The sequence below is a fragment of the Pundamilia nyererei genome, unplaced genomic scaffold, assembly GCF_000239375.1.
Source record: "Pundamilia nyererei isolate P.nyererei 1_Seehausen unplaced genomic scaffold, PunNye1.0 scaffold00012, whole genome shotgun sequence".
In the NCBI taxonomy this organism is placed as follows: Eukaryota; Metazoa; Chordata; class Actinopteri; order Cichliformes; family Cichlidae; genus Pundamilia; species Pundamilia nyererei.
Window position 1 is genome coordinate 4,003,792 of NW_005187413.1, and position 26,912 is coordinate 4,030,703.

Here is a 26,912-nt window from a genome sequence, read left to right on the forward strand (position 1 = left end):
TGCTCATTGTTCCTCAGTTGTTCCTAGTGTGATTTAAAAGTTTCTTGCATTTGTGAAATGAATGATATAATGAATTAACCATTATATGACCTGTGATGCACTGAAACACTGCATTCCTGGGATTTAACTTATGCTGAAGTATAGTTTTCATGTCACTTTAACTTAGCAAAACTGTGTTAGTTATGTTATGTGTCATTTCATCTGAAGAACTGGAGGAAATATTGCAATTTCCTTTCCTGTTTCCGATTTCCTATTGTCTTCCCTGCTCTCTTTACACCTCCCTCCTCCGTTTTCTGTCTGAACCAATGCAAGCTGAGACATACCCACAATTTTGATATATATATCTGTAGAATACATCCCTTTAAAGGAGATATATTGCTTGTAGAGGATCTTCTTTAGGTGTAGTTATTATGTACTGTGTAATTAAAAGGGTATATGTAGCCCCTATACATGTAAATGTATTGATTTTTTTTTATATATGCATAAAAATCACACATGGAGCAGATTAAAATGTATTATTTTTGCGATGTTTCAGGAAAAAGAGTATTTAACTATGAAAGCTTTCTGGGTCTCATGGTTCTACACCATGAAAGAACAAAGAACCAGGATTCTGAACTCAGAGCTGCTTTTAGAGTATTTGATAAAGAGGGTAAGAAATATATTGCCTGAACACGCTCAAGTAAGTAAAACACAACAAAGTTGTAACAAAGACATCATACTTCTCCACTCTTGTTACACGGCACAAAAGTTCCCTAATTCAAATCAAGCTATAACATATTCTGCGAAAAACACAGTAAGCATGGATATGCTAATCAGACTGTTTTCTACACGGGAGTGTTAGGGTCACATTAAGAATAAAAATATTATTGTTCATTTTGAGCATAAAGGGAGGAAAAAGGTCAAAATGTGGAGATTAAAGTTGCCACGACTGCTATACGCTCTACAAAATGCCCTGTGTAGACAAGCTAGTGAAATCATACTTCGGGATCAGTATTAGTAAAAAATAATTATTATTTTTAGCACATACACACAGTGTGAGAAGTATAACACCATTGAAGAGATGGTGCAGAAAGCTGCTTCTGGTCAGAAGGAAAAAACACACAAATTTGAATGAGTTGGCCGGGTTTGCAAAATAAAATTACTGGAAATGGACAGATGCAAGGGTGTCGATGGTCACACTCTCATCCAGTCGTGTTGCATCACAAGACACAATAACACAGCTCATCAAGTTGTTTCACTAACTCATCATACACAAGGTATTTTGTAGAGGATATATCAGCCATGGCAGTGTTTGACTTGAAAAAAAACAACACATTTCATCTTCTTTCTCAAATTGGACAATAATTTATAATTTTCTTAATGTGGCCCTAATACGCCATCGTAGTTTCACTTAGTGTTAATTGGAATTTGTCTTTGGTATTTTTTTCATGTTTAATATCAATGTAGGCAGATGGAGACTGATTATGAAGGCATGTTATATGCATTCTCTTTTATATTTTATCATTTCGATGATTGTGATAAATTTTATTTTGTTCAAATCAATCAGAAAATGTTTAGTGTATCAAGTCATTATTGCTTTTACACATTTTATCTAAATCTACAAATGAGCTTCCTCTGAAGGGTGGCTGCCGGGTCTATTAGACATTGAGTTAGGTTTCATGAAGGGTTTGAAACTCCTAACAGTCCACAATTAACCCCTTAGCAGTCCTACAAATTTACAATTAGTCCCCTAAACCATCCAATGTACCGTGGGCGGTACGTCCGACTGCTAACAGGTTAAAAGGATCCGGCTTATTTAGTTTTGGGATCTGACTAGGGTCCCTCCTGGGTGCTTACTCTGTGAGGTATTTTAGGCATATCCAACTAAGAGGAGATCCTGAGACAGATCTGGGTCCTTATTTTTATTTTTTCAGAATTTGTGGCAATGATGACTGGAAACTTGTTCAAAATGACTTGAAGAATCTACAGATTTGCTTAAAATCGACAAAAAAATGGAAAATAAAATGTGTTCAGTCACTTATCTGTGTGGTGATTTTTGTGCAACTGTGCAAATCCTTACCAGTGAAACAAAATTTTAATGCTAATTTCTTTGCTGGTTTCTTCTTCTGTTCATGTGTTCCTGGGGGAATTCGGGTCATTGAGGTTCGGACAGAAGACATCACAGGGTTAATTTCCTCAGACCTGCCACCCGGATGCAGTCATTCACACGGGTCTGACAGCATCTGGTGTGCAGTCCCATTAAATCCCATTCTCATCCTTGCAAAGCCAAACAGACAGCTGAGGGAGCCAACCACATTTATCATCTTGAAGCCATTAGACCAATTGCAGGGTAAAGGGGGAGGGAGCTTGCCGCACTGATCTCTGTTTGCAGCATCCCCAGAGCAACCTCTGCTGTGTGAAATACAAGAAAGGGCAAGACGACGGGAGTAGATCCTAGGAGGCTATCAAAGAACTGGAAAGGAAGATCTTGGGGGTTACCAGGGTAGGGTTTCTTTGACGTGTGGAAACCATCTTCAGAGAAAATGGCTGTTTTGTCAATGTAAACAGCTTGTCCAATACCTGCATTGCTAAAGGGGGAAGCAGAAGAGGAGGAGGAGGAGGGGCAAATACTGGAGCAAATGTTGCCTCTTACAGTGAAAATTCTCTGTCTTTAGCTGCCCCTAGTCTGCCGCAGGTCACCTCTGAGCATGCATGTTGTATGTTAAGGTACGTATGGATCTCTAATCTGAGAGGACACATGAGTAAGACCTGGTCCTGGTGGCAGGATTATTAGCTTCAGCTGTTAGTGCAGGACAGCTGAGATCCACTACACGTTAACTGAACATAACACGCATCCGTATCACATGGTAATACAATCATACAATCATCCTCACAAAGACCATGTAAAATGTTGCATGCTCCGTCTTTGTGGAGTGTAGGAATGGCTAACTGGACAAGAGCAATGACTGAATCCAGTCTTTGTATTTCATTGGTTGGCTTCAGTTGCACATGTTCCTCATTAAGAGCACAAGCAGACAGGATGAGGAGGGAGGAATGGATCATATGTCTATGCCTTTCTGTGTCACCATATAACAAAATGGAAAGCATGTTCGTCTTTTAGCACTCCTCATATAATGTAAATCTTAAGGAAAAACTGCTTTGCACTCTCATGGGATGTGCATAGTACATGTACCAAGTCTTGGATGCAGAGGATATTTATGGAACCTGTGTGTGTGTGTGTGTGTGGGTGGATGTAAGTTGATTTTGATGTTAGAATACGCTGCCAACACATTTCCTCACAGTGCATATTGAAGTTTGAACGCTTACCATTCTGCTGAAATTCATGAAGCTTTTTTTTTCTGCATACCGATTTCCTTCTGTGCGTTTACGACCCACATCCTGCCCAAAACACCTACCACAACCCACTGGCACAATCACCATGGTTTGAGTAAATATGAGGGTGAGGGTTCCAAAAGTGAAATGTTAATTCTTTGCTTCTTCTTTTTTTCTTTTTTAAAGATTTAACTAAATCATGAGTAAAAAAGCAATAAGAAAATAGGATGTAAGCATTTTCATATATATGGTTATGGTTCATTCAATTCATTTTATCACATGAAACCTTCTACAGATTCATTGTAGCAAAATAGTTATCAGCTTCTCCTTCGTGTGTTAGGTTTTATTTTACAGATCTTATGGCCAAAGCACCGTCGATGCCTCAGGAGACGTCGGACCAGCACGAAGACACTTTTGCTGATCATGACACACACTAGAAGCTGAGCAGTATAACAGCATCTACACAAATAGTGAAGATCCACACTCCGGTTGGAACAGCTACACTCAAACATGGCTGCAAATGGAACTAGGACAACTACAAGTTTTTTCTCAACAACTGCCACAACCCCTACAACCTCCACGATCCCCTTCCTCTCGACAAGTCCTGGAAGCAGAGACAATATCACCTCAAGAACGTTAATGACTGTGACTATAACGACAAATGAGACCAATTTGAATGCCACCGCGTTGCCAGAAGTCGTGATTGAGAGCTCAGGCATGGGAATGTTGCTTGTACCTTTTGGCATCATCACAGTCATTGGCTTAGCAGTGGCAATAGTAAGGAATCATTTAAACATGGTCTCTTCAAAACCATTTCACACAGTATAAAACATAAAAGTTATTTAACTTTCTCCGTCATATCTTTGCTTCTCCATTCCAGATGCTATATATCAGGAAACGGAAGCGGTAAGTTGCCACAACCAAGCAAGGCTGGATTACCATCTGTTTTGAGTCTTCACAAAAGGAAAATAATCAATTAACTCAACTAAAACATATCTTTATTAGGTATTTCATGGGTTTAAGCTTACATTGAGATCTAGTGCATAATCATTCCTGAAAAAAGCAAATCATTTGCTCAAATTAGTACCACTAGGATCACACAGAGGGCACCAAGTTTGGCTCAGTGTGTGTTCAACATGATTATTATGTTAATTTCAAAGTCTTTCCCCCCCCTTACTCATCTTTAACCTGTCATCACACAGGTTGGAGAAATTGAGACACCAGCTCATGCCCATGTACAACTTCGATCCAGCTGAAGAACAAGATGACCTGCTGGAACAGGAACTGCTGGATCACGGTCGGGAAGGCAGCATCACAGGGCCCAACGCCAAGGTAGGACTGACAGTTTTTCTTTTTTTACTGTTTGTGTTTATTTTTATGTATAATCTGAAGATTTCAGTGCAGATTTTTTGTATGTTTTTCTTATGACATTGCTTTCCTGTTTAGTGTTTTCGCTGTCATAATTCTTTATTTTCTTTAATTCCTTTTAAGTTTTGACAATGGCATAGTTATAAAAGGCAAAAAATGGTAAAGTATGGCCTGTGTGTCATTTCAACCATTTCTCTAAAACCCCCTTTTCTCACTGCCCTTATTCTTTCATGCTGTCTTTGTATCTGTATCTCAAATAAACTACAACCTCTAATTCATTGACCTAATCTGCATTAGAGTATGTACATGGAGGACAAACAGCGCTACATCATACTGCCTTTTCCTTTGAACCTACATTCATATTACCTTTCACATCCTTTCCTTCTCACTCTTTCAACTAAATACTTACACATAAACTACCCCAGGGGCCACATGAAGCAAACACATTTTCAGAGTTTTCAGATGTCGACTAAATCTATCCCACTGTGTCCTTGTTGATGTTGTGCATTAAATGCATTTGAAAGCCTAAAAATGGCTTTCAAACCTTAATATTTTTTTCAAAACTTTATTTTGGCTGTGTAAAACAACCAGGACAACGGCATCAATCAGTTTTATAACACATGCCGGTATTTTCATAATTCCAGATTTTATGATTTACATCATCTATGGTCTGTGGCTTCTGGCACAGTCTGTGTAGGTGATCTTATTGTTCTAAAAGTAGCAAAACATTACTGGGAAAAGAATAATTGAGTTATTGTTATAGTTTCCTTCTGTCTTTTATTACTAATGACACTATAAAGCTTGTGTCATCACATGATCTTAATGTAACGGTTTTCGCTTTCCTGCTTTCTGCTACCGCTTTCCTGCAGACTCTTACAAGCTCCCAAGGGACAACACAAAGGCCCAGTCGTCTTGTCTTCACAGATGTAGCCAAAGCTCTCAACGCTTAACAGCTCTCTTCCATTGGATAAAATCAGTTTGCGAGGTTTGCTGGCCTCTATAAAGGGAAACCAGACTGTGTGGCGGAGCAACTGGAGCTCTGATGAAGGTTATCGTCACCATGCGTGGAACGGCAGCGGTTGCATGTATGGTGGAGAAGGGCAACGGGAAGCATCACATATGATCTTGCACTGTTATCATATGGGCACACAAATGAAGTGGGATGCACTTTTTTTTAAGGGAAAAAAATCATGTCATGTCATTGCTGTTAAAATATTCGGTAGCTTGTCAGGAAAGTTCTTCTGAGCTTCAGTATCTACGTCTATGTTTCATAAAAGAGAAGTGTATATCTGTGTTCTAGTGATTTTTTTTTGGTCCTACATTCCTGACAAGATTCAAAGCTGGATGTGTTTCCATCCTTAAGTAAAGTGTTTCTCCCCAGTCGGTTTATTCTTTTGTGAGCGTTTAAGGATTGTCTCTCTGCGTGTGTGTACATTAAAGTTATTTAAACCTTTTTCTAACGAAATGTTCTTGTTGTACAAATCTAGAACAAAGGAGTTGATAGGTGATATTTTATTAATAAGTGATGCGCAGACGTTGAGTAACACAAATCACAAGGTAAAGAATCAAAACAAAATATATATCACAGGTTTGTGAGTTCTATTAAGGAAGTGGATGAGGACACATCAACACATAACATAACTACAAAATGGTGTTAAGAGTAAGGCATAAAAAGTTGATTTCTCAAGTTACACTTCAACCTTTTCAAGAGTTGAAAATGGATCAAGTACTGTATGTAACTATATAACTATCAGTAAAATCACAAAACATTGTCCCCATTTAGAGAGTAAATATCTAGACAGCTCTTGTAAAATAACACACATTGACTCAGCTGTAGTTAAATTAAAAGGCACCCTTTAAGGCTGACTTCCATTCACTTATGGTCATATGAATGTAGTGAGATGAGTGATGTGGACTACAACAGTACTAGTTTGACAGTTACTTCAAAATTTCATGATCCACATGACCTGCAGGTCTAATGGGAACTATTAGACATATTTAACCAAGAGTTTCCCCCAGAGATGACCCCGGCGTGTTGGTTTTCAGAGGTAGTCCAGGGAGCATAGTCAAAAAAAAAAAAAAAAAAGCAAAAACAACCCAAAAGCAAAAAACAAAATTAAAGTCAATGCAGATGAACACTGAATCAAGATCTAATCCGGCTGCAATTTTGTCAACAATGCTGAAATACATGAAATGACTGAAATACAAAATATCAGTGATAATATAAGTACATTTTACGTGGAAGAAACATATATACAGTAAATAATGGTGATATTCAAGTAATGTGCAGTAATTAGCAACTTGTAAGTGATATCTAATTTGGATAAATGTTCACAAAACGACTTCTCAAAACATTTTTGAAACTACATGGAGGCAGGAAATTTCTTAACCTCTGATGTTTTAGACATAAAGGATTCAGTCATTTGTATGAGAAACATCTCCATGAGGGAAAAAGACATCCTGAGCTCTCCAGATTATTCTATATATCTATGTGGCTACTTATGTTGATTCATGATAGAAACCAGATTTACTATCTACGAACATATATAATATATATATATTATATATATATATATAAAATACCTTTAACGTTCAATTACATTTTTTTTTGTAAATTTCATTTCCCTGCATTACTGTCTGGTGCCAGAGACAGTGCTGTGCAAAAGTCACTCATTTCTTTAAATTTTGCTAGGAAATTTGGAAATAGGTACACCAACTTACTGAAACATTTAGACACATGGAAATACAGTTTCTAAGGAAAAAAACTCAATATTTGGTATGACCACATTCATTCTTTACCACAGCCTGAACTCTCTTAGGCAACCTTTTTGTAATTTCTTTAAGTAATCTTCAGGAATAGTTCTCCGGGCTTCTTGAAGGACATTCAAAGCTCTTCTTTTGTTCTGTTCTCTTTCAAGATGAGCCCACAATGCTTCAATAACGTTGAGGTCTGAGGCCAATCTATGACTGATAGTGTTCCTTTCTGTGATTTGTACCCAAAATTTCTAATTTGTATTCATCAATCCATAAGCCCCATTGCCACCGATTTTTGGTCCAGTTTTTGTGTAATTTGGCATACCTCATCCTTTTCTCCTAGTTTCTGCCTTAAGAAGGGCAGAAAACCATTTCTGATGAGGCTTGAACACTAAATAAATCAGCTAAAGCATAGGTGTCAAACTCTGGCCCGCCAGCCTAATTACATTTGGCCCACGAAGCCATACCAAATTATTATTAGAGCTGGCCTACTGGTATTACACAGCTAATATATATATCGTTTAGTATTAAGCTTTGCTTGTTCCATATTCAGTTTTCCAGCAAAACTTATTTGATCCATAAGAAAAGATTCATTCTTATATCTGAAGGAAGATTTTTTTTTCAATAAATATTAATGTTAGCCTGCAACTTTGTTCCAGTTTTGAATTTTGGCCCACTGTGTATTTGAGTTTGACACCCCTGAGCTAAAGGGTCAGGTATACCCTTCAGGTCCTGTATCAGGGCTTTGCTGGATTTTCTTTCTAGTAGATCTTTAGGAGTCACCTTGTTGGAGCAAAACTAGTATTTGCCTGAAAAACTGTTATATTTTGTAGATTCAACTAAAGAAGTCTTTGTTCTTTTTAAGCGCCCAAAGATACTTACAAAGAACTTATAATTGGTTATTTGCCAAGTTGTCTGTTATGTGTAGACACAGCACTCTTCATCCCTTGAGTTAGGTGCCTTTTTTATGCGTGAATGATTCCCAGCACAGCGTTTAGTGGTTTAACGAACAAAAACATTTCTATATAAATGGTTAGCTACAAAGACTGGATTGAAAGTAGCCAATATCCAAAGAAAACCTTTGAAAGACCTTCAGAAAACCTGGAGAACTATTGCTCAAGTCTACCTAAAAAATTACAAGAAAGTCTGGCTCCTTGTATGCAAAATATAGAAATGATGGTGACTTTTGCACAGTACTGTATTCATGGTGAAAAATACTACATTCACTTTTTCTGGTGGCATGCAGCTAGTTCTGAATTAATGTTTCTATTTGAAAATCTCCCATTTCGTTTTGTTTTTTTTTAAGATTTCTGAATGCAATGGAGATGAACTGAGTTTTATTTATAGAGTTCTTACAGACTGGGAGTTACCACAGTATGTTAGTGTGGACAAGTCTTAAACCACTTTGTTAACATTTTCTTAAGTAGAAAGTAGCTTCAACAGAAAATGTTCATTAAGCACCACAAAATAAATCCCATGCACTTTGTTGCATTGAGGTGTACGTACTGTAGCTGTGTAGCTGCATGCTTTTAGAGGTAAGTGAAACAATCCTTTAAAGGAAGACTGTAAAATTTGCAACAAGATATGATGCACTTCCTCTCTATGAAACTAAATAAAGTTAAACTTGTTTAATTGATAGACCATAAAACGCACTCCCAATACCTTCAGTACAACGAGGTGTTTTGTTGCTATAGCCTTAGTCGGTCTGGTATGGCCGGTGCCTGAAGTTAGCCATAACGCTTATGTATTTCAGCACTTTGTGGTTATTTGCTGCCATGTATTAAGAGTGTCACACATACAACTTACAGTGTAAGAATCAGAAAATACATGATAGAATAAAAATGAGAAAAGAATAACAATCCCCACCCCACCCCCAAAAAACAAAAATTTCATGAGGAACTGCACCCTAAAAAGCAAGTATTTCATCAGGTTGTTGTAAACTATTGGCTGCATTTTATTTCCCAGGAGAGCAAACAACCAAAATCTCACTTCAGTTTATATCAAATACAGTTAAAAAAAAAAATTTATACTGATGCTTTTATTTGTACTCCCCGACTGGAGTGTAACATCTGCTTCCACATGTTGGCCTGCAGCCCTGAAAACCTCGTGTTTAATCGTACTGTATATCTGCACAAAAACCTGTGTGTGTTTGCACGCGTGTGTGTGTGTGTACAGTAATTGTGTATATCACTGTTGAGGGAGCGAAGGATTACTTTGCAGGAGATCATTTTGTGTTACTGAGGTAGAATGAGAGATTAAGAAGCTGAAGGTAACTGAGGTTTAAATGAGGTCTTTGTGTCAAGGCATACTGGTAATGTCAAATACAGATCAGAAATGCACAACAAACACAGCACCATAATTATTTCTGAGTAGACATGTTCCTGAATAGTTTTGTACCTGAGGTTTCAATATGGTGTAAAAGCACTGTTAATAGTGAAATCCTGAGTGAAAAAAAAATGACATGTCAACATCCTTGTTGACTAAATGATGTGTGTGAAGGGTTTCTCTTTTCTAAATGAAATATTCAAACAATTTCTCTCAAATCAGCTGCTGGATTGAAGAAAAACAAAACCCTGGATCCAATTTAATCTTCTTTTTTTTTTGTAAGGAGCCCCTGCCCCACCCCTCAAATAATTTGATATTTCATTTTCAGTTTAAACCTTTCACACAACTTTCATCACAATGACTTCAGCGCACCATGTCTATATTGTAACGATGTTTCATACGAGGGTTTGTGATATTTGATTTAGAAACATGTTTCAATAAAAACAATTCAGTTTGGTTCCTTTGTTTTTCTTAACCAGTCTCATTTCAGCCGGCAGCCTAGTCCCCTCTCCATGCAACCGCCGCACACACGCGCTCACACTCGCTCACACGCAACCATGCACACTAAGGGGCTCAGGAAAGCTGGCATACTTGTAGGAATAGTTCAATTTTTATGGGAAATGCACCCTTTTTGTTTTTCCTTTACTGCTTAAAGTCACATGAGAAGCAGGCACGTCTAAAACGACCACAAAAACTGCTTTTACATTTTTAGATTTCAGAAATGAGACAATATGTGTGTGCGAGCTTTAGAGATGCTGCAGGTATGAACGGCATATTTATATGTGAAAATGGTATGTCTCAAGTGCATTTCCCAAAAAGTGGAACTATTCCTATTCAATAAACCTTACTGAAAGATCAAATACTCCAATGTTAAAACACAGTTTGCTCACCAAAAATCCAAAACTCTTAAAAAATTTATAACAAATCCAAGGTATCACATCAGGAGAAGAAATTACTGACTGCAATTACTTTTGAGTGTGTGTGTGTCTGTGTGTTCCTGAATCCCCATCACAGATAGGAGTCAGATTTAAACCCCTGTTTATCGGAGGCCAAACCTTGAGGTAGGTAGAGAGGTGCCCTATCTACTCCCCTTCCTCCTGTGCTGCCGCCTGAGATGACGAGGGACCCTCCTCAGCCTCTTCTGAAGCGCCCTGGAACAGCAGGACACCCAAAAAAAAAACAAAAACAAAAAAAACCCAAAACACTTTTTCACTTTGTTGTTATCTCTTTTGGTCTACTGACTCATGATGCTCAAGCACATGAATCAATACTAGAAAACGCACGAGAATACAAGAATGACTGTTAAAATCTCATGGAGCGATTGCGTGCGAGGAAGCAGGTTCCAGCTGTCAGACCCAGAAATGTGAGGAAGATGACGGTTACATCAGGAAACCAAAAAGACAGGGGAAGAGAACAGTTAGAGCAGGTTTCCCCTCACTATATTGACTCATTCTTCCCCTTCATGTGTGTGCGTCTGAGAAATGGAGTCTGTCTCAACGGTTTCAGTTCTTAAAGCATCTCAACCCCTTTGACAAACTGCTTAGTGGAGAGGATGCGATAAGACACACGAGGGGCATCAAGAGAACTGCCCCGCTTCGGTGAGAACTGTTGTGCAACTTCATTTGAAATTCAAAAAAAAAAAAAAGAAGAAGAAGAAAAAAAAGGGCTAAACGAACCAAAGTTACAGAGAAGCACTTGGTGTCACAAGACGATGTTTCTGGCGGTTTATCTGGGGAATTTAGCAACGGCATCTGTGAATTTTCAAGAATTTGGCATATCCTCATGAAGTCAGTGTACATGAAGCGCAAGAAGCATGTGCATTGACAGCTTTGCTATCAAATGTGCTAAGGTAATGAGTTTTTAAGTGGTTTTATAGTTGCATTTTAGTAAAAATGTGCCAAGGCCTGAGAAGGTTATAACATACACAAATCCTAGGAGTACTGAACTGAAACACAGCATTGCGCAAAGTGAAATCCATATATTTAAAAAGAGCAGATACGCAACGTGCAGGGGAGTAAAAAGGATTAATTAAAGACAATGTGCTTCAGTACCCTGGAAACAAGGCAGTTTCGCTTCTTGAAAGTCTTTCCCTTTTACAATTGTTAGATTTTGGGGCACTTTTCAGAAGATGGAATTATTTGGGATGTTCTTCCATGAACAGATACAGAAAAATATAAGGAAAGGCTTTATTTTGACACTAAGAGGCATTTCTGTTCTGTCACTGGTGTCACTTGCTACTTTACCAGTACTGCAATACAGATCAACAGTACTGCAAATTTATCAGGCAGTTAACTGGACACTTTTCAGAATATGGACCATGAGCGTTATGGTGACACTTAATGCATTAAGTGGCAGCTGAGTGTATACATATAGCATAAAGGACTTTACTGTTAAAATGACAAAGCCAGAGGATGGGATTCTGTGCCACGACCAGTTTAAAGTCAACAGGCTGCACATCACTAAGCCTAATTTTACATAACCCGCGGATCCTAGTAGATTAGCGGCTGCGTTTCCATCATGTCTCTCTCTCTATCTCACTTTTATTGCTATCAGTAAATCCTACCAGGACTAAAGGCAGCTTAAAAAAATAGTATCTGCAGCATCATGGAGGACATGTCAACACCATGTCATTTTAGGGACTTAAGTTTGTAAGTTACTGAGTATACTATATTAAATATCTTAAAGGGGGCAAATAACATTTAGTAGAAAATATTTATTTGTATTATATAAATATTCATCACTAGCTGGTGCAACTTTCTAGAAACCTTTACCTACTAGTTTCAAGCAGATTCAATATTTTAAAACTTAATGTTAGACATTTTTTTGTATTTTGCTCTTCGTTTTAGGTATTTATCAATACTTGTGAGTAGACTGGTTATGTAAATGTACAGTGCATACACTACTTGCGCAACTGTTAATGTTTTTGTTTTGTTGTTTTTTTACTCACCCTGTAGAGTTTGCAGGCCAGATTATAGCGTGTTGTTTTAGTTGCAGCTTCACTAAAAAGTACAAGGGACTTTTGAATGTAGTTTTTCTTTGATGATGAACTTTTGATATTAATAAATAAGATAAGCTATGCAAATCAGCACTGCAGGTCTCACAACATAAATGTAACTGACATTAGTCAAAAGGTAAATGTATGACACAAAATGAGATTTCTGCCCAACTGAAGCAGGGCTCACATTACACCACAGTCACAAACTCTGAAAGTGACTTATAATAATGCAGATTACACTGCAAGAGACTTCAATGATTTGATGATTGTAAATGTTTTAAGGATTCCGCCGCAAAGCCACTGCTAAGTTTGTTAAGCCATAAATTTGATATAGTGGGGAACGCGGCTGTGAATGTTAAGTGGTTTACTTTATTTTGTGAAGGTGTCTCAAGCGCATCTTAAACACAGGCCCTAATTCCATTATTCAAACAGCGGCACTTTCACAACAACAACAGCGTTTCAGTTGTGGGAACCTGCGTCTCAAAGTGCTACATCAAAACAAAACCGGACCACCCTACTGCCCTTTAAAGATTTCGTTTTCCTCACCTGCTGTTCTTCAGTTACTTCTAGCACTACTTTCTGGGGCTGTGAAAAGAGAGGCAGCAGAATTAATTAAACATGAAGGAAAACGGGCCCTCAAGGACTGCTCAGCTCCAGCATACACAGACACCTTGGAGGCTTTGGACACACATTTACAATTAACTCCATGAATGTCAGCGATTGCTTCATACCCATTTCCTTGGTCGCCCACGTGGTCGCTTCTCTCCAATGGGCTCTACTTTCTGCAGAGGAAGAGAAAAACGGTTGAAAACACAAATCCTGTGGTTTTCTTTAGAGTATTGTAGTTTTTCAATCTTCAATCCAGCAGCCATATTTATTTGCTAGATACAGTTTCCTGTAGGTCAAGGGGGGAACACCCCTCTCAGGAGTGGCACCATTTCCTTAATTAAAGAAACATTTTGGTGAATACTTTGATGGGGCTGTACAACTCCTGTTGGTAAAGTCAACAGTTGAAACAAAACTTCAGAATTTAGTGCAAAAAAAAAAATAAAGAAATGCAAGGGGTAGGAGTTGTATGCATGTACAGTGCCTGCACAGATGAACAATATGCCAAATTAAAGTTTTCGCAGGCATCAGCATGTGCAAAGTTTACTTGGCCTATCACAACCAAGTAAAATGATTTTAAACAATTAAAGAGGAACATTTAAATTAATATTTGTGGAGTTCTTTTCTTTAAAATCATTCTGTTTTGAGAAATGTTCAGGTTGAAAACACAAAGGATGGATTTGTGTGATTTGCCATGTCTAATTGCAGGCTTACACATGAAATACCTCTCTCTGCCATGTTGTAACAAGTTTAACAAGCTCAGTTGCCTGACAATAACACTTCCCCCTCACAGCTAGTGATGAAGAATAAAAAAGAAATCTTGTGAGTCTGATGTCTCCTGACAAAACAGAAAATTTTCAAATTATATTTTTCAGCATATTTTTGTATGATTAGCCAAATAGTTGATCCACTACAAGATGTGGATCAATGATGATGATGATGATGATGTCACACCTTCTACAGCAAGTTTTCTTTACTTTATTTTTAAACTACAGTGAAACCTAATTTTTTGATATGCACACAAATTTCTGTCTAATTTTACAAGCAGCAAAATGATGAATATTGGTTGGTTTATATGGGAAAAGACTAATCAAATCATTCACGAGTCTATTGCCAGAAAATTGCTGATCTTTACAGTAAAATAAGTCTTTAAAGCTGGTGTAAGCAAGGTGGTGTAAGGAAGTCCATCCACTCTGATACTTCCAACCACTTATGTAATGTAATCGTTGTTCCTGACAAGACAATGTTTTATTTGTCAGAATAATAACGCATGAGGCATAAAAACTGCAGTGATTTAACTTGAGCTTGTCTTTCTTTCTGTCTGTTTTGCAACCTCATTTTTGCCCTGTGATGGCTGCTTTGTAGCCACAAAAGTATAATTGAATTAAATTGTATAAAAACACAAAAAAACCCTCACTAACACAGGTACATTGCAAAGTTAAGCCCACTAAGATTGCAAAGTCTGAATTATTGTTTAAAAAGTGCAGACACTGCCACTAAACCCTAAGCATCTGCATCCATTTCAGCTTTCTTATTATGCCAATTTCAATTATGTAATGTTTGGTTATTTGAAACAAATTAACTGTGATGAAATTATACTCTGATCAGTTTCAACCTTCAGTGCAGTTCTGGGGCCTTTGTTCTTGCTGCCTTTTGGTCGTCCTCTTGGCCGCTTTGGAGTTGGTGGTCCAACAGGCTCCTGTGAAGAAACATTAGATGCGGATCTAGTAGATGTAAACACGCCATCGGCTCAGTAAGGCAAAGCTCATCACATTCACATGCTTAATAAATGGAGTCCTACCTGCTGCTGTTTCCTTGGTCGACCTCTGCCCCTACGCTGAGGCTCAGGAGGTGACTGGGCAGTGCTTGGCTGAGGAGATGGCTCTTTGGTCCCACTGTTACTCATGCCTGCGTCTGTCCACCTGCTTCAAACTGTGTGGGCATCAAAGCCTGGAGCAGCGGCCTCGAGGGCTTAAAGAGGAGCAGAGTTGAGTATCAGGAGCTGGAGATGCGAGCAAAGGAACCTGGAAAAAATGACTCGTTTTGAATGCAGCGCAGCAATCGTCTCTGACAAATTTAGCATAATCAGCTCTATTATACCACTTCAAATAATTTTCTTTTTGCACAATTACCACAATGAGTTCCAATCAGTGCTTAATGACATCATTAACAGGATAATTCAGGATCACACAGGACTCTTTTCCAAGAGCAAGCGTGGGAACTGCTTATACATAAGCCTTGGCACCAAGTTCATCGGAACACAGACAGGGGTCTGGCAAATGCAAGGAAACATGAGAATGGTGTGCAGAGACTAAAAGTAGCACAGATATTCACAACTCAATCTACCATCCAAAATCTGCATCTACTGTACTACACTCCCCACTTCCATCTGCCCTCTGCTAGGCGTTGCATGTTGTACGTGTGGTGATGCGACATAAAACTTGTGCAACTCAGACAATGATTTGCAAGAAATGAAAGACGCTACATGCAAAAACTTAACAAAAAGAATTGAAACTGCTAGTAAATTTACAGTTTGGAGCCTGTAGTGCAAAACTGGGAAATAAAGCTACAGCTATTTGGATAATGTAAGAGTCATTTAATTTCTTATAGTAATGTGTAAGGTTTAGGTGAATATATTTGGTTTGGTCAAAAAGATAGATTTACAAAGTAAATCTGTAATCTCTAAATAGGCCTTTACAGCTGATTAACTGTCTACTCAATAAAATGGCCCTCACAGCTCCTGCAGCCCTTCAGGACGTCTTCGTGTCGCTTGGACTGCCTGACCAACATTCAGGTGGCTATAACGTTTGCATTATATACATTTGCAAAAAAAAAAAACTACTTTTCACGTTAAATCGATTTTCACAACAATTGCCAGTTAAGTCTTTGTAAAAAATAAATTAATAAATTAATTTAAAAAAAAATCAATTGGTGAATTATTTTGTCGACTGACTTGTTTCAGCTCTAGTTGCAGCCCATCACGGGCCTGATTAATAGCACTGGTACTGTAAACATTGTATATTCCACTTTGATCACTGGTCGAACCATTTGTAAACGTGATGGGTTTATTTCCATGGGTGGAACAAACAATAAATAACCACTTAAAACTGACTTTTGGTAATGTCCCAAGGTGGTCGCTTACCACAACGGGCAGCTCTGCGAGGAATGTGCCAAACACTAATTGCCAACACAGCCTATCAAAAACGGCTGCACCGAAGCAGGAAGTCGGAGTAATTTGAGAAATACGTCCTCGCTTGAAACGATTTAAAGCCAAACGAGACGCACGACGTCGTTTCGTCGCTTTTAAAACTCGTTTCCAAACAGCTCAACAGGCGACGTGCACTTCTCTTGCAGCAGCAGACCGTCCGCTCAACTAGTCCGCGTTTGGCAGTCAAGTACGGGACTGAATGTACTTTTTGCATATGGGCGGCAATTGCAACCATAAAAACACATTCTTTTACAGCGTTTACCAAGGTGCGCGAGGCGCTCCTGAAGCGAAGCCGTCAGCCCAAAGCGTCGACTTGAGTTTGGTAACTGGCACATGCAAACGCCAAAACAACAGTCGAGCAACAGGCCAGCAGTGTTTTAAAGCGTAAAGTCGACGCTGACCAAACAACATCCCCCTGCTTCCATCACTTGCGCAATCGATCTCTAATGTGTTTGGGTTTTTGGACCGATAACAGGTTCGCCAAAGTGGATGAACCGTGTGCTAGAAAGAGCTGGAAGAAGAAGGAGGAAAAAAAAACATTGCCAAGGACAAAGGCAAGCAACACAGGTGCAAAACCTCTGCTTTCAAAAGCAGGACATACATTTAGGCTATAGGCTCCGTGTTCTGGCTGAGCAATCCTGCCCATGCAGCCAGCGCCAAATAACAGAGGGAGCAGAGGCGGTTCGACTTACCTTAAGTTGGTTTGCAGTTTTACCTGGAAGTTCACACACACTCACTCCACTTTGTGCTCCTGCACAACTATGAAAATCTTAGTGTATCGACCGTCTCATTGGCTGGAATGAAAGGGTAATCTCTCTCTCTCTCCCTCTCTCTCGCTCCCTCGCTCTCTCTCTCTCTCTCTCCCTCCCTCCTCCTAATCGGAAATGTGTGTGATCCCCCAGACGTCCAGTCACGAATACCCCAGATGCAGTATAGTGGGGGGTTGTAGCAGAGCTGTATGCATTGCATACTTTCTCTATTAAAGCATGTTTCAAGAAAGAACGAGGGTAGGAGGGTTGAAACAGCGGACCCCGCCCCTAAAAGCTCCCTGGACCACCCACTTAAGAGGGAGAAAGACGGGCATCAGACAGGAGGGTCTGGTTCCGGGGTTCCCAAAGTGGGGTTTGGGGGCTGGGAAGTTCCCCAAAGAAGGGAGGAAAAGGTTCAGTTTGTTTCAGCAGAACAGAGTTGTGAGAGCAGACTGTCTGCACTGTTTCAAGCAAAAAGTTTCACTCTTTGTCCCTCTGTTATCTCCCCACCTACAGTGCTAAGAGATGTTAACTGTGTCATAAAGGAATAAAACATCAAATGGAGTTTCAGAAGAACAAAGTTTGCTCAGCAGCACTATCATATACATTTTCTTTAGGGGAAAATGTAACCCCGGCTCAGCTCATTTCAAAAACTGTGCAAAGAGCATTTGAAGTCATCAGCAGAAAAACTTATAGAGCACGCAAAAAGTTGCGATTAGATGCAATCTTTGGATGTTGTATTCAAGTACTTTTAACAAGTGTAGCCCAGTTATTAAAAAAATTATACAACTGTTTATTTTCAAATAATAATAATGAAATAATAATAAGTCAACATGGAGCATTTTTAGATTAAAAGATCCCTTTCTGTGTGGATTTCTGCTTTACATGCTGCCTGTGTGCAGCTGGAAAAAAAACCCTAAAAATAATATATTTTCAAGATGTAACTTTTTGCATTTACACAAACTGATAAAAATTGAATGGAAATGTTTGAACCACCGCAGAGAATACACATTCCAGGGGCAGCTGCTGCTGCCACTGGACCACTCACAGAGTCATGTCAGGTGAACACGTTGGCGTACGACCAAAATATAAAGCTTTAAGTTAAAAAAGATGAAGCACGGAGATTAGTTTGGGTGATTTGCAGTAATGTAATTAATACATTCTTAAACTGAACATCTTGCAAAACCAGATAAAAATAAATAAATAATAATAATTCAACCAAACGTAGCCTATATGTCTCAGGTTATTACCATAAAATGCACAAAAGCAAAATAAAGAAGAAAACATCTGCATGTTTTTTTATGGCAGCATTTATTACAGATTTCAGTCGGGTTTCCCAGCAGCTTTTGTCAACAGTTACTTAGAACTGGTAGTCATATACAAATTTTCATTAGTCATCTACTATAAATATTACTAAATGAAAGTGAACAGGATGACTCTGAAATCACAACCGCCAGTCTGCTGTTTCCAAACACTCTATAGAACAGGAGCATAACTGGCCATCATCAGTTAGACAGGAACGCGGTCTAAGCTTTTCTCTTATCGGGTTCTATTTCTGCAAACAAATATAAACATAAATCTTGGGATTATCTGAGATAAAAAAAAAAGTTTAAGTTTTACTGAGAAAGACACAGAAAGATAGAATGGGGGAGAAGGTAGAGGTAGGGGGAGGAGGTGGTAGTGGGGAGGAGGGGGGGGTCACGAGAGAGAAATTATGCGTGTGTGTGTGTGTCAATGTATGAGAGAGTTCACTGGCCTTCCGCGGCGTGTGGTGTGTCTGAGATTCGGTTGGACTCTGATCTTGAGGTTTATTTAAGCTGAATTCCGTGGGCTCATCAGGACCGCGTTACAAAAATCCTCCTATAGAACTAGAAAGAATGTGCAGCGCATACAGTTCTGCATAAGGCACAAAGGCATGTCTTTAGAGGTGGGGGCAGGCATCAAAAGACAGGCAGAGGAGGGATTTCTTTAGAGGCTGGGGGCAAAGAAGGTATTTCGGAGTGCCATTCATTGCCAGGGAGAGCAGGGGAGGCGTACAGTTTTGCAATAAAGGGTGCATTTCCAGGGGATGTTAGGAACTCCGAAACTGTGCCGTAAACCTCTGCACCCCTGCTCTAACTGGAAGTTAATTAGGGACGATATTTTCCTCTGACTCTTCGGGGGCTATATTTGATTTGATTCATTTGAAAGCTTTTAAATCTTTTTAGAAGTTGGTGCAAAAACGGGCAAAATTAGAAGCCCTTTAATGCCTGTTTGCGATGCATATAAACATTACAAAAAAAGGTTTTAAAAAAAAGAAAGAAAAAGTAGTTGTGAGCAGATAAACATTTATCAGGGTAAAGGCGAATAAAGACTGGAAAAGTAGTGGTAATAAAAATGAAAAATCTCATCAAAGTAAAACTGAAAAGCAGCTCACATTTTTATGATGAACCTTTTCCGCATGGCTTTTTATTTTGCATGTCAGCGTGCGTGATTATTGAGTTCTTATTATTTTGGCATATCTGTTGGTTTCTGGCTGCCAGCAGCAACAAAAAAAAAAACAAAAAAACGAAAAAAAATGGATTCTGATCCACCTAATGTTAGTTATTGCAACTGAAAGGATTCATTAAATCATGCAGATGTAATGCAGACATAACAGAAGAAATCCCGAAAGATGCATTACTACAAAACATTTTTTTTCATATTATAGTAATGTAATAGTAATACAAGTCATATAACACATTCTAATTATAAATCTGGATTTGTGTTAGGGATAGATTTTATAGACAAAGAGGCATCTGAGAAGAGGAAACGTGTACATGTTCAGCGCATGAAAAGGTCTCGCAAGTTTTGATAACACTCAGAATAATCAGTTCTGTGTTTAACGGCGCTCTCTCTTTCTAAGCCATCTCCATGACTTTCTTTATCCAGTCCACGTACATAGACACGCGGATAAAGATGTTGGGCTGCCCCGGGTGTCCACAGCGCCTCATGGGGATGATCACCCCCTCGAGTACCCAACAGTCCGTGTTCTGACACGCCAGAGGTCCGCCGTAGTCTCGCTGCAGACACACAGGAACAACACTCCGGGGTCATTATTTGTCTCTGTTATGACTGACTGTCACTGCTGAAGTTAGAAACATCTTGCAGTCACATCTTGTCCAGTTCACTTCCATTATCCAACTGGTGACTGTGTTTGATTTATAGGAACATATAAATAACTGTATGCGCTTTGCTTAAAGTAACTTTCATTATCAAACAGTTTTCCCAACCATCAGTATTTGAAGCGTTAAGTCCTAACACGTTACGCCGTTATTTTGTGGCACTTAAGGAACATAGTTTGACACTTTGGGAAGATACTTGTGTTCACTTTCTTGCAGGGGGTTTCAAGTATCTGCACTTTTAACACAAAGCTAGACAAGCAGTTGGTTAGTTTAGCTTAACACAAACAGCGGCGGAAACAGCTGGTGGAACCAGCTGGATCGGCTCTGCCCAAAGGTAATGAAATCCACCTACCAGGACCTTATAAACTCACAGCTTAAGAGAACATTTAAACAGTGTCTCTTAAACTCACAGTTTAAGCACGTACTTTCCCATTTTTAAACATCAAACTATTCTATTAATTTTTACAGCTATTAATACCAAAGATGGTCAGTGCTGTGTTTCTGTTATGACTTGGTTAAGAAACCACTTCAAGCAGGGGACCTTGCATTTCTCCTGTAACATCTCAGCGGCAAAGTTTTGAAATGGTCCACCACTTTTACGCAGATACGTACCTCGCACGCGCCTACTCCAGCTTGGAAGGCGTTTGTGCACATCTCATTTTCACGAACACGACCTCTGAAGTATTTGTTGCACTCCTTGTTACTAATAACAGACATGTGGGCCACATTGAGGACAGCCTCATTACCAGTCCCTTGAAAAAGATTAAGAAGAAGGAATTAGTTAGCAGCTAATGTATTTAGAGGCACAGTGAAACGAAAAGGAAGTTGGACAGCTGTTGAAAGATTTTGAAAATAGCAGTGCCATCTGTTGCTCAGTAGCCTGGATAGCCCTCATTTAGAAGAAACATTACTTCAAGGGCAGAAACAAGATGCTCGTTCTAAGGAAGACACCTTTTATTAATTATTCGAAGTAGAAGGGTACTGCATGAAGTCGGCACTTCCGAAGGATTATACTTGCCTCTTGTCTCGCCCCATCCTGCAATTTCACACCTCGTCCCCTCGCTTACAATGTAGCGCTCAGGAGGGAGGCAAATCTGAGAGACACGCGCATTAAACTCGGCCGGGCTACAGAAAGGGAGGAGGAAAAAGAGTCAGGAGGACTTTTAGGTATATGTCTGTGTACATATGCATGCATGTGTGTGTGTGTGCTGGTGGGACTTGACAGTACACACTATTCCAGTTGTAGCATGACCAGTTGAGACTCAGAAGGTCCGCAAACAATCTTAGTGAGAGGGATGGTTTGCACACCGGGTTCTCCTTCTTGAGGATCACGAAACAGAGTTCCCATCTTGGCTGAATATCCAGGCAGGTCAACGTAGCTATGCACACATTCAGATGATTAAGCACTATCAATATATATTAAAGCATTTTTGAGTTTTGAAAGTTTGGAAATTATTTACTTATTTACTTTCCTGATGAGATTTAAATGAACGGCTTTTTCTCTCTATCATATCTGGATGGTAAATCTGAAGCTTTGTAAACTGAGAAACTGAGAAATTTAGACATGTCTTAGAAACATCCAAAGTCTAACAGTAAGTCAGACCTATTAGAGATTTAATTTAAATTTCACACTTTTACATGCACTCACCAACCACTTTATTAGGTAGTAATTAGGTTCCTAAAACTGTGTTAGGACCTGTTCTGCCTTCACCACATTCAGATTCTATTGGATTAAGTTCTGGCGACTGTGGAGGGCATTCGAGTAGTCTGAACTCACAGTCATGTTCAAGAAACCAGTTTAATCAGAAGATGGACATCGTCAGCAACAACATTCGGGTAAGCTGTGGTGCGTAAATAATGTTCAGTTGGTATTAAGAGGCCCAGAGTGTGCCATTACATACCACCACCAGCCTGAACCGTTGATACAAAGCAGGATGGATTCAAGCTTTCATGTTGTTTACTCCAAATTCTGACCCTACTATCTGAGTGTCACTGCAGAAATTGAGACTCAGCAGACCAGGCAACATTTTTCCAATCTTCTGTTGTCCGGTTAGGGGGAGCCCGTATCAATTGTAGCCTCAGTTTCCTGTTCTTAGCTCACAGGAGTGGCACCCGGTGTGGTCTGCTGTCGACAGGCTGCTGTGTGTCTGCTGCATACCTTGGTTGTTGTAACAAGTGATTATTTGAGTTACCGTTGTCTTTCTATCAACGACGTCATCTGGACCTTGTCCATATGTAAATGTATTAAATTACTGCCATGCAATTGGCTGATTGAATATTTGTGTCAAGAGCAGTTGAACAGGTGAACGCTGCCTCTCTTTACTGCTCTAATATCTTTGCATGAATGTTTTGCAATGATCCCAGTCTTCTTCATGCTCTCGTGCTACTTTAAACACACAAACACCAAAATAATCTCTGGTCTTTTGCCATTGTTGTTCTCTCTGTGGTATTTTACACAAGTAAGAAAACCTCTGCATCTGGTTTAAACCAGTACAGACAAGCTGCACGCTGAAATGCTAACGTGGAGTTGTTTTTATTTGTGACTGGACATACAACTGGAATCAGTTTTCTCATCTAACGCTTATTAAGAATAAACATTTGCAAAAATGCCAAAAACTTTCGATGTGTGAAATCAGAGAGCACTTTTAAAAGAACCAGACTTACCAGGAGGAGAAACACTGTTTGGTGCTGATCACCCATCTAGCATTAACCAGGGATCCTCCACAGAAGTGGTTTCCTTTTCTGCACACACACAGGTCAGAGGTTACATCCAACATAGCAGAAAGCCTTTTACTATAACTGTTAAACACCATCAGCTGTCAGACTCACCTGTCTCTCAGGCTCACCGTCCAAGGTGAGTTCCCAGGAATCCCATTCACTATACGCATTATGGGACTCGTATGGGCCCGGTCTTCTCTCTTTCCACACTCACTAAACTCCACGTTTTCTGTGATCACAAAAAGGCGACTCAATACTGTAAAACATATTTTGCAGATGTTTGAAATATATTAGAAAGCCTGCTCAACTAACCTACTGGTTCAGTGATAGACACTTTCTCCCCAGCTGTGTAAAAACACCAACAGACTGAATGTTAAACTCAAACTCTGGATGAACCATCACCACACAGCCCAATAAAGTGCTACAAGAGACAGGTAGAAAAGATCTGTACCGCACTGTTTGATGGCACAGTAGTCAAACTCTGTTTTGTGGTCTGTGGTGTAGCACCAGGGTCCGTGATGGTCACCATCTGGGTTGCGACAATAGTTTTCTGTCAGATTGGCATCTGGATGCGTTCTTGGGTTTATCCTGGAAGATCACACAGATCTCTTAAAATATATAGGCATGCTAAAAATGCTGAAAACACCACAGTCCTTCTGTTTGTAACAATATTATTCTTTTTTTCTTGCTCAAGACACTTTTACCAGCTATTATGTTACAGACCACCTTAATAAAATAGAAAGTATAGAGCCTATGTTTTAATAGTACATTTTCTAATGTATTCATCGGTTCGAAGAGAAAACAAAATCCACTCGATGTTAGTATGAAGTGCAGATACACTTTCAATATAAAGCCAATTAGTGGTCATAGTCATACATGTGCATAAAATAAATCTTCTGCTGTTTAATAGCTTAAATGTTCATCTTACTTTGTCCTGTGAGGCGTGTTAACGTTCCATTTCTGGCAGGTTATGCCCTTACGAGTTTTACGCACAGTGCCTCTGTAGTTTCTTCCGTTTTCATGGTAACAGTCTGGAAAGAAGACGAAAGACTTCATCATCATCGCAACGGCCATTACTAAGTATGGCAGACTGTCAAATGAGCATAATGGGACAGAACAACACTGCACTTTGTCTTCATTTAGAATCAAAGCTACATTTGAGGTGAAGTCTGGGCATTACAAAGTTTCTTATTTCTGCCTTATAATAATGGTATGCAGATAAATTATTTAATTGTTTAACAGAGAAAGAATTTTTCAACATGGTAGTTTTATTTACAATGCATAAATCATTTCTTTTAGCACACGGTAATTAAATTATTAAAGGGAAAAAAATGAATGACATATTATGAGCCCCTGAAAACTGACCTTTTTGTTGAGCCATAGCACAAACCGCTGCTGTGCAATGGTGTGATTTAACTTTTATATTACAAGCTTTGAGCTTTATAAAGTTAAACCTGAGGTAAACCTCTTCCAATTTACCCATAAGTGAGCTGCCACTTGAGAAAGCATTGTGCCAAAATCAAAGTTAAAACAAAATGGATTCACAATCTTTCTAAGTGTCAAGAATTAGAGTGAGAAGTATCATCAGGAAATTCAAAGAGCCGCACAGAATAAGCCTGGCAGAGGGAGAAAAGATTTTAAAGACTCGTGAGAGATGTCTCTAAAGATTTAAGAACAACTACCAAGACACTAGTAAATGACTTAGCCAAGTTAGGAATTGTTGTTTAAAAGAAGACAATTACTAGAAGCCTGCACAGGAATGGACCCCGTGTGGCAGATCAAGTAATAATGTCACTTCTGGTGAAGACTTCGCTTTGTCTTCCAAGACGACAACGACTTAAAACAAACGTCGTTTTTCGAGAAGACCAAAGTGAACTTCACTGAGTGGCCTGCACAAAGTCCTGACTTTAATCCCACTGAAGGTCTGTGGAGAGAAAACTGAAGACCAAAGTGAATAAAAATCCTGCCCCTAGTAGTTTTGGCTTTTTGAGAAATAATTTCATTGTTTTGTTTCAGAGTAAAATAATGTAAGCATCCAAAACTGTCTCTTTGCTGCTTTTTTTTTTTTTTTTTTAAGAAAATTTGCATAGGAGGGCTAATAATTCTGTCCTCATCTATAGTTAAATGTTCAAACAGAGAAAAAGAAAAAAAGAAAAAATTTCTGGCGACTCGTCAGATATTCCAGGGATTTGGGGCTCTCGCTGGAGGGGTCTTCATCACATTGATATTACAGCCCTGCACGTCCTCATATGAATATTCATACAGTCGCTGCATCGTAAGGTCATCTTTATTCATTAATGCCAACAGGAGCCTGTTCGCTGGATTCATATTAAAATGGAGAAGAAGGCTAATACCCTCAGCTTCTATGTCGTCTGCACAGCGTTTGATTTGCAAGCAGAGAGCAGTCCTCATCGCTGGGACAGATGTGAAGCACCAGGGAGCCTCTGACCCATCTGGGTTACGACAGTAGTTCTCCTCCAAACCCCTGGATGAAATGTAACACAGATTCAGCTCATCATTGATGCATTAAATTACTGGTCACTGACACTGTGCCGGGTTAGTGTAGAGACACAGAGATCACGCTGAAATAACTAAGTTCTTGTCCCCCCACCCTTGAGTGAATGAAATGCTACTAATCACTTCTGGCATGATGAGCGATCACAGCATCACAAAGAAGTTTAATATTCATTTCACATGCATGCTGCCACTCTGAGAGCGATCTGCTTTTAATGGAGAATTACTGACTATCCATCATCTACTGCCAACTGTCAGCAGAGAAATAAGATGCAAGAAATCTCACTGCAATGACGTTTTGACATTAATATTCATGTGCAATGCAGCGAGAGCACTATCAAACTAACAAGCTGTGACAACAAACAAAATTTAAAAAAAAAAGACTAAATGAAAAGGTTAACCTTAACAGCGATCAACGCTTACTTGCACTCATATATGTTTGGGTAGAAGGGGTGCTCATGGGGTTGCTGGGCATCCCACCGCTGGCAGGGGATGCCTGACGTGGTCTCGTTGACTCTCCCGCGGTAATCCTCCCCGCGCCCACGGAAACACTTGGTGGTGAAGCTGGAGCGCTGGCGCTTCTCTACGTGAACTTCAGCTGGAGAGAAGGAACAGGTTAAAGATGACATAAACATCAACAAAATGCAGGAGAAAACGAAAGTTTGTTGGAATAGTCTCATGAGATAAAAGAACAACGTGACCTCATTTTTTAATGAATCACCTTTAAGGACCAAATGATGCTGATTTACAGCAGCAGAGAGAAACTACGCGGAGGATCAAATAAACACAGATATAAAAGAGGAGAATAATTACCTAACGAAACAGGATAAAAATCATGAGAAAATTAAGATGTGAAGGTGACGGTGAAAACACAAGAAGCTCAGGAAAAAGCCGTGGTTTCCACGTGTGAAGGATAATAACATGTTACATAATACTAATCACACCACAGGATGGCACTGTTTTATCGTGATCTTCTCTTGTGTCAATGATTCTCATTGGAAATCCCCAGGTTGCACAACTTCTGTTGAAATTTTTGGGAGAACACTAATGCCCTGTTTATTTGATTTGTTTTGCTGGTTGTTCACGTTCTCTCTTAGTCCTTGAGTGTATAAAAAAAAACACACGTGGCCATCATCTACCTGCTTTAGAATTACAATTATTTTTTAAAGTATGGGCCTGTATGTCATGAAAGTAATTTAAAAAACAAACAAACAAACAAA

At 39.2% G+C, this 26,912-nt stretch overlaps 4 protein-coding genes across 12 annotated transcripts in view; 2 read left to right on the forward strand and 2 right to left on the reverse strand.

Moving 5' to 3' along the window:
• Positions 1-669, forward strand: part of LOC102199228 (calmodulin-like protein 6) — a 5,590-nt gene extending 4,921 nt beyond the window's left edge. Inside the window, 1 exon segment of the mRNA XM_013908567.1 lies at positions 536-669. Coding sequence (XP_013764021.1) covers positions 536-669 — 134 coding nt within the window.
• Positions 670-2,307: 1,638 nt separating this feature from the next.
• On the forward strand, positions 2,308-6,124 carry cunh3orf18 (chromosome unknown C3orf18 homolog). Of its 2 annotated transcripts, XM_013908588.1 has the most exons (6): positions 2,308-2,482; positions 2,574-2,706; positions 3,653-4,089; positions 4,193-4,218; positions 4,515-4,644; positions 5,550-6,124. In XM_013908588.1, the coding sequence occupies exons 3-6, from the start codon at positions 3,823-3,825 to the stop codon at positions 5,628-5,630; spliced, it is 504 nt and encodes a 167-aa protein (XP_013764042.1). In that variant the 5' UTR covers positions 2,308-2,482; positions 2,574-2,706; positions 3,653-3,822; the 3' UTR covers positions 5,631-6,124. The 2 variants fall into 2 exon arrangements, with proteins under 2 accessions (XP_013764042.1, XP_005724607.1); XM_005724550.1 differs by having other exon boundaries at positions 2,308-2,706.
• A 2,465-nt stretch (positions 6,125-8,589) lies between these two features.
• si:ch211-161c3.6 (high mobility group protein HMGI-C) lies at positions 8,590-17,547 on the reverse strand. Of its 8 annotated transcripts, none has more exons than XM_005724553.1 (6): positions 17,261-17,547; positions 15,162-15,331; positions 14,976-15,059; positions 13,486-13,536; positions 13,301-13,339; positions 8,590-10,910 (listed from the first exon to the last, which is right to left on the reverse strand). In XM_005724553.1, the coding sequence occupies exons 2-6, from the start codon at positions 15,264-15,266 to the stop codon at positions 10,842-10,844; spliced, it is 348 nt and encodes a 115-aa protein (XP_005724610.1). In that variant the 5' UTR covers positions 15,267-15,331; positions 17,261-17,547; the 3' UTR covers positions 8,590-10,841. The 8 variants fall into 8 exon arrangements, with proteins under 8 accessions (XP_005724610.1, XP_013764082.1, XP_005724612.1 ...); XM_013908628.1 differs by having other exon boundaries at positions 15,162-15,384; XM_005724555.2 differs by lacking the exon at positions 17,261-17,547 and adding an exon at positions 17,170-17,237.
• Positions 17,548-19,858: 2,311 nt separating this feature from the next.
• The window catches only part of mst1 (macrophage stimulating 1), a 12,906-nt gene continuing 5,852 nt past the window's right edge, over positions 19,859-26,912 (reverse strand). Inside the window, exons 8-18 of the mRNA XM_005724552.1 lie at positions 26,116-26,290; positions 25,533-25,663; positions 24,107-24,209; positions 23,630-23,766; positions 23,491-23,523; positions 23,290-23,407; positions 23,125-23,202; positions 21,693-21,839; positions 21,479-21,585; positions 21,073-21,212; positions 19,859-20,358 (exon numbers count right to left, since the gene is read on the reverse strand). Of these exons, the coding sequence (XP_005724609.1) occupies positions 20,197-20,358; positions 21,073-21,212; positions 21,479-21,585; positions 21,693-21,839; positions 23,125-23,202; positions 23,290-23,407; positions 23,491-23,523; positions 23,630-23,766; positions 24,107-24,209; positions 25,533-25,663; positions 26,116-26,290 (1,331 nt within the window). The 3' untranslated portion in view covers positions 19,859-20,196. The remainder of the gene's footprint in view (positions 20,359-21,072; positions 21,213-21,478; positions 21,586-21,692; positions 21,840-23,124; positions 23,203-23,289; positions 23,408-23,490; positions 23,524-23,629; positions 23,767-24,106; positions 24,210-25,532; positions 25,664-26,115; positions 26,291-26,912) is intronic.